The 11,659-nt window shown below is 45.8% G+C and overlaps 1 protein-coding gene across 1 annotated transcript; it reads left to right on the forward strand.

Annotated features, from left to right (window-relative positions):
• The first annotated feature begins 540 nt into the window (after positions 1-540).
• On the forward strand, positions 541-6,684 carry AGTR2 (angiotensin II receptor type 2). Its single transcript, XM_074277329.1, has 2 exons — positions 541-623; positions 2,639-6,684. Exon 2 carries the CDS (start codon positions 2,649-2,651, stop codon positions 3,798-3,800), a length of 1,152 nt encoding a protein of 383 aa, XP_074133430.1. The 5' UTR covers positions 541-623; positions 2,639-2,648; the 3' UTR covers positions 3,801-6,684.
• Positions 6,685-11,659: the final 4,975 nt, after the last annotated feature.

The following is an 11,659-nucleotide window of genomic DNA, read 5'->3' on the forward strand; positions in this document are numbered from 1 at the left end:
TTTGGGTTTTGCATCTCCACTGCCTAGCGGGATGCGTGTTTACTTAACCGAACCCTCACAGGTTGTATTTGAGACAGTATCTTTTGACTATGTCTCAGATTTGATCCTAACATCCCATAATAGCAGATATGAGTGAGGGTTTCAAGGATGCCAACTGCCAAGGGCCTTGGGAATCCAGAACCATGGGGTATTTGTATGATTCCCCCTCCCCTGCCCAGCTCTGTAAACATGGAGTGGGGGGAGGAGGGAAGGGATGAGGCAATTATGGAAGCAAATGGACTATTCCTTCCTTAAAGTGAGCTATGGGCTTCAAGATTATTTGTGGACTTGTGGAAAGTGTGCTTCGTTTGGGGGTGGGGGGTGGGGGATTGATTTGGATGAGCTCTCATGATTCAGGGAAGGCAGAATTTCAGATGGATGTTTTACTGCCAAAAAAAAAAAAAATTTCTGGAAAGCTGGCACGTGTTCAGAAGTCAGCCAGCAAATTATGTCGGTTCAAGACTCCCAGTGGACAAACCGAACATATTAAGAAGGAAACCAGAGATCTGCAGCTCTTATGTTCTGAAGTCCAGAGGAAGAGCTCAGCCGAGTCGGGGAATATTTTTCCAGCCTACATTTTTAAGGTAAGTCTGAGCTACTTAGATATAATTAACTCTGGGAAATATAAAACGAACTATATGATAATATTTCGGGATAAGCATTGGCTTTTTAAAAAATCCAGATTATTCCAGTATTCCACAAATATCAGAAAGATTGCCTCGGTGTTCTGAAACTGTAAGAGAGGAGGAAATTAGGGAAGCTGATGGAGGCTAATTTAACTACATTTTCAACTTGGTCGACCTTCAAGTGATACTTTTTTTTTTTAGTTGTTTTCAGATGCTTTAGTTAGGTCGGGGTACTCAAAGGACTGTCTTTGTTTCTTGGCTGAGAGCTGACTGTATTTTGAGCTTGCAAACTGTATTCTGGGTGCTTTTTATGATTCTTGTAGGAATATTGAGGACTCATTTACCTTTAATTTTTTCTCGATTCTATAATAACAGCAGCACAGTAAAGAGACACTGATAGATTTGTGGCGTGAAAATGTGTGGCTCGGGTCTCAGGACTTTTCAGAGATGGCTAAATGAACCTGAAATGGTCCAAATGGCATTTTCCCACTGGCTACCTGATCCCAACACGACAGCCTTGCTCGGTTTATTTTGTTTTGCCCCCCACTCAGCCCTCTCTCAAGGTTTGGAAAATATTTGCCTATGGGAACGCATAAGGGGAGCTTTTTCTCGTGTTAGAGCAGGCGGCTCTGTGGTAGCCAGAGACGGTATGGAGAGGAAGAAGTGTGGACCAGGCTCTCTGAGACAGGGCTTTGCTTCTGTTTTGTACACTTTCCTCCACAGCTAATCTTCTTAAATAGCTCCTTTTCTTTAAGCCTGTGGAAAATATGAAGGGCGGTGGGGGAGTGGGTGGGGGTAGGAATGGGGGTGATGGTGAATAGGGCAGAGGAAGGAGACAGAAAGGATAGAGAAGAAACCACTTTTTTCCTTGATATTTTCTTTTAGATCTTTTAGATTTGTGAATCTCAATTTTTTTCTCTTGCCGTGCCTGAGAAAATATTGCCTTTTCTCCCTTGAGAAACAGAATTAGGAACAGGGCTGGAAGGAACCTTGCATGAGGAAAGTGAGCGACTTGTCCAAAGTTACAAGGCAGAGCTGAGATTTGCACCCATTCTTTTCCTTTTTACACAAAGTGTTATGGAGGTTGCTGTTGCTCAGTCGCGTCCGACTCTTTGAGACCCCATCTTAGTGAAGCTCTTGGAGTGGTTTGCCATTTCCTTCTTGACTTATTTTACAGATGAGGAAACTGAGGCAATAGGCTTAAGTGACCTCCCCTAGATTAAATATAATCAGGAAGTGTCTGAGGCCAGATTTGGATTCAGGAGGAAGAGACTTCCTGATCCCAGGCCCGGCACTTTTGCCCACCTTGTACCACCTTGCTGCCTGATTTATTGATGCCTTTTGCATATGGTATGATTGACATTTTCTGATTGTCGGACAATCTCATAAGCTAATAGTGTGGGTTAAGAGATGGAATGGGCCCCGGGAGGTTTGCCCCTCCCTCATGTGACACATGAGGAATCTGATTCCCAGAGAGGGAAAGAGATTTTTGGGATTGTGCAGTTGCTATATGGCAAAGTTGAAATCTAAGACCTAATGGAGTCTGACTCCAAAGCCAGGGCTTGAACCCACTCCCCCCCACACACACCCCGCCCAAGTTTTCTGCCACTACAATTAAGCTTCGCTAGAGATAGGTGGGGAAATATGGACCTTTTTTTGGTCATCACCTCTTAGGGGCTATAATTATTTTCCAGGTATTGGGATTGCTAGATCAAAGGGCATGAACAATTTACTCCTTTTTCTTTTATAATTCAGAATTATTCATCAGAAGAATTAATCCCTTTTTTTCCTCCAAGGCAGAATTCAGCCTTATTAGATTTCACTTCTTCCCCTTTTAGCAGACATTAAAGATTTTTGGTAAAACAGGACATTCAGTTTGTTCTAAGATCCGAAGATTTCTAAATGATTTTTTTTTGTTTTTTGTTTTTTTGTTTGTTTGTTTGTTTGTTTGTTTGTTTTTTTGTCATTTTCAGGCAGAGGAGTATGACCAGTGACTTGAGTTCACAAAGATTTCAGGCTGACAGTTCACTGACCTCATTTGATATAAAGAGCAACTATCTGTCTTCCCTCGAAAGCGAAAAGATGGTGAATGATCCATACATTGGACCCATAAACACATCCAACAATAACGCTTCAACAGCCAAGTGCTTGCTGAAGCTCTCAGGGTACCACTTGGCCTTCATTCCCGCCCTCTACTATATTATCTTCGTCCTCGGTTTAATTGGCAATAGCGTGGTGGTCTCCCTGTTCTGCTGCCACCGGGGGCCCAAAAAAGTGGCCAGTATTTACATCTTTAACCTCGCCATGGCAGACCTGCTGTTTCTAGCCACTCTGCCACTCTGGGCCACCTATTACTCTTATGGCTACAACTGGTTCTTTGGCTCAGTGATGTGCAAGATCTCCAGTGCCCTCCTGTGTCTGAACATGTACGCCAGTGTTTTCTTTATCACCTGCATGAGTATAGACAGGTACCAAGCCGTGGTCTACCCCTTCCAGTCCCAGAGAAGAACCCCATGGCAGATGTCATTCATCGTGCCCCTGGTGTGGGGCCTGGCCTGCGTGTCCTCCCTGCCGACATTTTATTTCCGAGACACCAAGCCCATCGACCACTTGGGAGTGAACGCCTGCATCATGGCTTTCCCTCCTGAGAAGTATTCCCAGTGGTCAGCGGGGATGGCCTTCATGAAGAATGCGCTGGGTTTCGTGATCCCACTGGTGTTCATAGCCACATGCTACGCCGGCATCCGGAAGCACTTGATGAAGGCCAGCGGATTTGGGAAGAACCAGCTCATGAGAGACCGGGTGCTGAAGATGGCAGCCGCGGTGGTTCTGGCTTTTGTCATCTGCTGGCTCCCCTTCCACGTTTTAACTTTCCTGGACACGCTGGCCTGGCTGCACGTCATCACCAACTGCGAGGTGATCTCCGCCATCGACACCGCCATGCCCTTTGGCATCTGCATGGGTTTCGCCAACAGCTGCATCAATCCCTTCCTCTACTGTTTCGTGGGCAACCAGTTCCAGGAGAGATGCCGGCGCCTGTTTAAACTCAGGGTCTCTCAGCTTCGCAAGAACAGAGACAGCACATCTTCCAGAAAAGGGAATTCTCTGAAGGAAGTGGAGACCCTGATGGAATGAAGACGGACCCGGTTCAGACAACTTCGGCTTCCCCGGATGAGAATTGATGGCTTTAGGAAAAGAAGATTTTTTTTTTTTTTTTTAAATAGGGGTTAAGCGACTTGCCCAGGGTCACACAGCTAGTCCCCTGTCAGCATCTGAGATCATATTTGAACTCAGGTCCTCCTGACTCTGGGCTGGTACTCTAGCCACTGCGCCACCTAGCTTCCCCTAGAAGAATCTCTCCAATCCAAATTGACTTTCTGACTCTTAGAGACATTGAAAATAATGGAAATCCCCCTTGTCCCTCCCACTTCTCCTGGGCTAAGACCTTCCCTGGTGAGAGTGACCCATGACCTCGAAGCTATCTGGACGTTTTTCTCCAAAAGCAGACAGGCAGAGTGGAGCAGTCTACTTGAAGACCAGTTCTTCCTCTTTCCTTGTTCTGCAGGAAGCAGCATGATATTTCACCCCATAGACCGGAGTCTTCCTCATCATGTGGGGAAGACCCATCCCGAGTTCTTGAAGATCCTGCCAGTGGGGATCACTGGCAGGCCCTATTCAACCAGAAAGTGTTTAAGCAGTCTTGGCTAGGGGCTGTGTGCCTTTTTTCCAAGGGCAACTTGTAATCAATTGACAAGTATTTATTGAGTACCTACTGGATACAAGGTACTCAATAAATACTTCTTTAAAGATATACTCTCAGCAGGGGTTTGCCCACTTGCTGATATAATTTTTCTTATTAGGGCAATTCACGAAGGTCTTCTGATTAAGTCTGTGTGGGGGTAGGTTGGGATGTGGTAGGGGAGGCGCCACCCACATAGACATCACAGGCCTTACATTTTCTATTTCTCCATTTAAAGCGGGCTCCTTTTCAAATGGATACCAACCCCCCAGCTGTCTTCTGCTTGGTGAAGTTTTAGGGTGAGGCATTCATTAATTGCTAGGAAACCAATCACTTGGAAAACAGGGGACATATAAAGCCCATATCCAGGAGGCATATGTGTATGAAACAGATTACAAAAGGAAGTGGGCCAGTCATGTGGTAAGAACAAGGGGCAGAGGAGATGCTCTGCTGGTCCCCACTAGGTAGCAAAAGTCCCAGAAGGCATTGCAGGAGGTGGGGGGAGAGGGTCAGGATCAGGGAAGAGCTTACCATAACCTGTCATCTCAAAACTTGTTATTTTCACTAATAATTCTCACTCACTCAGTGTTAATCTCTCTTGTTTCTTTGCTGAAAGAATCCGAGTACTGTAGTGCCCTGTGATTTGGCACCCAAAGGACAAAACTCCAGTTACCCCACTCTACTGACATCTCTGTTCTTTAGCGGATTCAGAGCAGGACGGGCCCTAGGATCCCAAACGATGAGGAGAGACGGATGAGCCTGCCGCCTCGACGGAAACACAAGCTGCCAAAGTACAGAATCGTGGCCATCCACCACACTGTCAATTTCCAGGGCCTCCCCAGATCAGCAGTGGGGCCATCGCTAACATACGCCAATATTATTCTGTATCAGCTCATCCTCTTGTATCGGTATGGATGAGATATATAGATTGATATTTCTATAAGCTTCTTATATCTGTAGAAACTTTTTTGATAGTATATTCTTTATTATTTTTATTTTAAACATTTAAAAACAATCTTTTCTTGTCACATCACCTTCATTTCCAAATATATTTCTTTCTCCTTACCCAGAGAGAAAGAAAGAAACAGTTCGGTACAATGAGCCAATAGATCAGCCACGTCCGACGTGGTCTGCACCCACAATCCCCCTTCTCCTCAAAGAAGGGAGGGTGCTACATTTTCTCATCTCTTGAGGCCACACTTGGTCCTCATCACACAGCATTATACTTTGGTTGTTCTTTTTTTTTATTATTGGAGTCATGAATATTATTTTCCTGACTCTGTTGACTTTACTCTGCATCAGTATTTGCAGGCTTTTTTGAATTTTTCATAGTTAGTGGTTCTTATAGTAAAGTACAACATATTCATTTATATTCATGTACCACGATTCCTCAATCATCCCTCAATCAATGAGCACCTTTTGTGGCCAGTTTTTTTCTACCACCACCAAAAAGGGCTGTGATGAATATTTGGGCTTAAATGAAAGGGCTGTGTATTTGACCTTGGGGGCCAATGGCTCTCAGGAGCATCTCTGGTTGAAAGGGCCTGGACTTAGCCACCTTTCTTTTTGGTTTTATCTTAATTTGAAATTGCTTTCCAGAATGCTCTGGTGTTTTCATGACTCCATGAAAAGCACCTTGATGCCGATCTCCCCGCAAATCTTCAGAAGGTGGCTGGCACCTTATTTTTGGCCGCCGGCGACAATTTGCTGGGGGTGAAGTGAGACCTGAGCTTTTGCACATGAGTCTCTCTCTCATTATCGGTGATTTGGTCAACTTCCATTCTTGAAGTAGAGAGAAAGCCATGATGTGATCTCCTTTCCCAGACTCTTAAGTAGCATATTACCTCTCAGCAACTCAGCTCTTTCCATATGGCCCGAAAGAAGGGGAAGAGACACATCTATGTGCATAAAACATCAATTTTCCATCACACCAAAGCTTATGTGAAACCAACTTTGCCTATGTCATGATAAAGACATTCAGGACGCAAATCTCCATTTTGTGTTCCTCTTGAAATTGTGCCATTTATTAAGTACTGTTACTCTAGAAAGGCTCTTCTATTGGGGGTGGGGAATTATGATTATTATTATTCACAATAGTAGTAGAAAGTCAAATGTAAAATGTAATCGATAAAAAAGATTCGAGTGCCTATTATACAAGGGACTCATGAAATATTTCTTTAAAGATATTCCATAGCAACTGGGATTTTTATAATATCCCATTTTCTTATGATTATTTGAAATCAATAAATCAAATAAACTCCCTTTTTGGGTTCTACAAAACACCGGTCTCTTGATTTTGTGAGCGTCTGCCCTACTCTCCAAGAAGAGGAGCCCCTGATTAATTGTGGCCCACTTGGTTCTTTTCCAAAAGGTATCTAAGAATACTTTAACTTCTTCAGACTGTGAGCAGGTACAGTCAGAGGCCAGCAAAACTTGGGTTCTGCTATAGTTTTAATGGGGTATCTGAGGGACATTACAGCTGACCAGCATCCCATGAGATGGAAAACCCCAATGCTCCATAAAGTCAAGTGGTTTTGGTCCCACAAGGCTTTCTGTGTTCAGAGACCATGGAGCAAACCTAGGAGAGCGATTGTGAACCTGCCATTGCTCCAGGGCGGGGGGAGGTCGGCGATGCCCACCTAGAATTCCAATCTTCTTGATGGAGGGTACCAGAGATGCAAAGCTTTACTGGGACCTTCTCAAACAGACTACAGCCATGGGAGAAAGCCAGTGACTTAGTTTGTTCCTACCTGGGTGCTGGGGTTGCAGAAGATGTTGGAGGGCAGTTTCAGGTTAGATGGTTTCTCCCGGGGTCTGTCTCTGGCTCCAGCTTTGCCTGAGGGCTCTCACCCAAGACTTAGATTGGGATAGCTTTCTCTACTGTACACACCTGTGACTTCAAGGAGAGAAAGATGGCCCAGCACTTCTGATCACAGCTTTTGCTGAAATAAATGATGTTGGAATAATGCTCCACTCACCAGGGTTTAGATTGTCTTTCTTTTTCTTTCTCTCTCCTTCCCTCCTTCCTTCCTTCCCTCCTTCCTTCCTTCTTCCTTCCTTCCTTCCTTCCTTCCTTCTTTTCTGCCTGCCTGCCTTCCTGCCTGCCTGCCTGCCTTGCTGCCATCCTTCTTTCCTTCCTTCCTTCTTTCTTTCTTTCTCAATGGGGGTTAAGTGACTTGCCCAGGGTCACACATCTAGGAAGTACTAAGTGTCTGAGGGTACATTTGAACTCAGGGCTGGTGCTCTAGCCACTGTGCCACCAAGCTGCCTCTTAGATTTTCTTTAAATGACCGTAGCCGTCTAGAACTTAGCTAAGACCCTGGGAAGGTTAAAAGGCCTCAGAGGAGTGGAAATTGCTATGGTAACATGTACAGCCCCACACCTATGTATTTTACAGAAAGTACATTTAGGCCTTCAGTCAGAGACCATTTACTCGTATTCAACATGCAATTTTACTAAGTCATTTCTCTTGTCTGCAGACCGCTGCATGTTAGAAAGCAGGAATTTAGAGGGAGGAGAAAAGGGGATCATGGGGAATTGCTAGAAGCAGTCAATACTAGAAATAGGAAGAAGTGGCAAATAACAGCCTAATAGGAAGGGAGACTTTGGGAAAGCCTATAAAAAGCAGACCGAAGAACTCCAAAAGGACTTGCATAAAAGCAGCCTGCTTTAAATAAGAAGGTAATATCTCTGGAAGGCTTCACAAGAGTACCCATTTGTACCTCATTTAACCAGTAGTCCCACCAAGTGACTCTTAGCCATTTAAACTTTCATACAAATTATTTTCATCTAGAAATGGACCTCACACTTCAGGGCCTTCTTAATGAGAATACTCCAACTATAAGGAGTTAGTTTCTGATGGTTCTTCTGTCCTTTGAGGTTATCCAACACATGGGGACGTTTGGTTTCTGCCCCGGATCCCCACAATCAGCAGAGTGCCTTTTGCACGTGGTAACCACGTCAATAGTTGCTGACGGACTCACGAGGGACTTTTGGCTTAATTATTTTAAAAATCAAAGTTTCTCAGATTTCAAGCAAGAAAGTACCTGAGAGGTCATCTAGTTGAATCCCTTAATTGTACAACAGAGGAAACAGACCCTGAATGGCAAGCCACAACCTTAGCAACCGCCAGAGCAGGGACTCTGAGCTGCTCTTCGGATCCCCAGTAGAGATTGTAGTCCCTTTGTTATAGTCTCTCTTCATACGGGACAGTTCAGAGAGCACTTTGACATCTGTGATCTCACGAGATTTGAGCCTCGCTTTAAGTAAGAGTGGGTCTTAGGAATTGGAAGTCTATGGAGGGATAAAGGACTGGACCAAGGTCACAGGGTTAGTAGGTGTCCAAGCTGGGATTTAAATCCAATTTCAGTTTCTCTGTGATCACAGGAAGAAAGAAATGAGGACACAGAGGTAAATAGCTCCTATATAACATCTGGGGCTTGGATTCTGCCTGAGAGAGACAGACAGGAGACAAGCTGGATAGGAGCTCCAGGTACAAAGCCCTGGGTTTCAGGGCATGCACATAGGTGGCAAAAGGGTAACCTGAAATCAGAGGGCTGAGGTCCCCAGAGACCATGATGCCCCATGGAGGGGGTTGGTAGCTGCAGAAACCAAGTGATTGATATAGGGCTGAAGGCCTGGGACTGAAAGAACCAGGCCAAGTCCTGAGAAGCCCAGCCACAGGAGTGGGGGTGGGGGTATAAATTGGCAGAGTGAGCACTAGAACGCAGATGGCAATTCAGTGCAACTCAGCATGCATGTATGAAGTGCCTCCCCTGGCCCAGGCACCTTGCCGAGGCCCGGGAAGCCCAAATACCCAGGAGATGATCCCTGTCTTCAAGGACCTCATGTTTTACTGGGGGAAATGTGGACAGATGTCCAATGAGAAGTATAGATGAGAAGAATGTGGGATCGTTAAGGGATGGGGACAGGGCATGGGAATGGTCCCAATAAGGGGGACGGGAGAGATGAGGAAAGGCCCTGGGGTACACATGGCCACTGAGCTGAGCCCTGAAGCCAGCTGGAGGTTGCAGGAAACAGAGGTAAGGAGGGGCAGCAGCAGAGGGCTGTATGGGCAAGTAAGGCATGTATTGGCATGTCGGGGCATGGATGGGGGGACAGATGGACATATATGGGCATGTACTAGAGTATCTATGGGCATTGTACAGGCATGTCCAGGAACATGCACGGGCATGTATGGGGTGTGTATGGGCATATGTTGCCATGCACGGGCATGGATAGGCACACAGAATCATGGATGGGCATGTGGAAGGGTATGGATGGACACACACAAGCATGTACAGGCATGTGTTGGCACGTAGAGGGGGCTGGCTTCTACAAAGGATGGAGACAAGAGATTGGGGGAGTGGCGCTCCTGAGTGGGGAGGGGCGGCCTGGTCAGTGTTAGACCCAGGCCCAGAAAGACTGGCCATCTTGGAGAGAAAGGCACCGGAAGTCAGGCAGACTGGGTGCTAAGCCAAAGCTTGCTGCAACTCGGACGGCCTGTACTTCTAAAGCAAAAGGGAGACAGGTCAGAGGCCACAAGTAAAGGTCAACAAGCAAGGAGGGGTTCTGGGATAGGGCAGTGGAGGAAGGGAGTTTATTAGAAGAGTGTAAGATTCAAGACTTCAGTTTACTGTGTGTGTATCGTAAACTGGAACACACACACACACAGAGCATAATAATTGACCTTTGTCCACCACTTTTAGGTCTCTTGCCCGTTCCCTGCACCCGCCTCACAAACACAAGATGCTCCTGGAGCTTCACAACCACAGCCCTGGGAGGTGGCTATGACAGATACTTTTATCCTCACTTCACAGATGAGGAAACTGAACATCATGAAAGTAAAGTGATCTGGGAAGGATCACAAGGCTAAGGAAAGTCTGAGGTAGGATTTGAACCCAGGTCTCTTCTAAGTCCAAATCCGGCACTCATTCGACTACACCACATTGTGCATCCATCTTGGAGGGGAATCTTGGAAGGATTTCTGACAATGGTGTGCATTCTCTTAGCATTAAGGACCCTGACGTGGAGTAGGGTAGTCACTGTCCCACTGGAAGGTTCTGGACACATAATGCCATCCCTTGGGAGTGGAGTGGGGTAGGAACTTGCCTTAATCTAGCTGAGAGGAAGGAATCATTTGTATTATGGCCACCATGGAGAGAAGGGCACTGGAGGTCAGGAGACTGGGGTAGCCAAAGCTTATGTATATGGTGCTAATGTCTACTATTTTGATGGAGCCCAAAGCCTGAAACTTCCAGGGATGCACTCTAAATCAAGCTTCCTCCAGATTTGGCACCCTGAGACAAAGCTCAAGTTGCCCCCCTCCCCATCCTAGTTCCGCATCAATGTCTAAATCAATATACCTTTCACCCAGCTCTGGAAAAAGAGAGAAAAGTGCAGGAAGTGTTTCATCCCTGACAGGAAAGGCCGTCTTTCAGTCTAACCCCCTCACTTTAAACCTGGACGGAACTACTGAAAAGCACAAAAATTAAAAAAGAAATAAAAAACAACCCTCTGATTTGGGGAATGAAATGTGAACTGTCTAGTGGGGTCTTTAGTTTCATGTCTCTGGGCCTCGGTCTCTCCCTCTGTAAAATGAAAAGCTTGGGTTGGCTAAGCTCTCCCCTCTGGGGTTCCATCTCTGGCTAGGAGTCGCTGAGGTTCTTGCCATGTCTACGGCTTGCCACAAGATGGCAGCTAAACAGTGATTCAAAGGGCTGTGCCAACGTCAGCCAGCTTCCATTGGGCAGAAGTACTTTCCACGTGTTTATTTATTTATTTTTTATTAAAAGTGCAGACTGAATTTCAGATTTTCCCTACAACTGGACATAAATTCAGACAAGCTGGCCATTGAATATGGGGACCGCCAAGAATAGTATCAATTTATGGCTTGCTCAAATCCTTCCCAGGATGCTATTGAGTTCCAGCCGAATACTTTGCAAATTCCTGGAGAAGGTCTAACGGCCACATAAAGAGAAACAAAGCAAGAGATTGGGGAGAGTTCTGGACCAAGGGTTAAGAGAGCAGAGTTTAGTTCCCATTTCCCAGCTGGGGGGTCTCTGTGCAAACCACTGGTCCTCCTTTAGTTTCCTCATTTGTATGATGGGCCACATAATCCTTGTACTGCCTACCTCCCAGGGCAAGAGGGAGGGAACTCCTCTGTAGATTTCAAAGCATTGGAAAGGTACCACCTATCATCCTGAAGAAACGCCAAAACATAGGTTCCCAGATCTGTGCAAAATGGAGACCGAAG

Source organism: Sminthopsis crassicaudata, chromosome X (genome assembly GCF_048593235.1).
Source record: "Sminthopsis crassicaudata isolate SCR6 chromosome X, ASM4859323v1, whole genome shotgun sequence".
NCBI lineage: Eukaryota > Metazoa > Chordata > Mammalia > Dasyuromorphia > Dasyuridae > Sminthopsis > Sminthopsis crassicaudata.

Excerpts from the sequence above, each read along its gene's own strand:
- AGTR2 (XM_074277329.1), top strand. The coding sequence starts at position 2,649 with ATGACCAGTGACTTGAGTTCACAAAGATTTCAGGCTGACAGTTCACTG.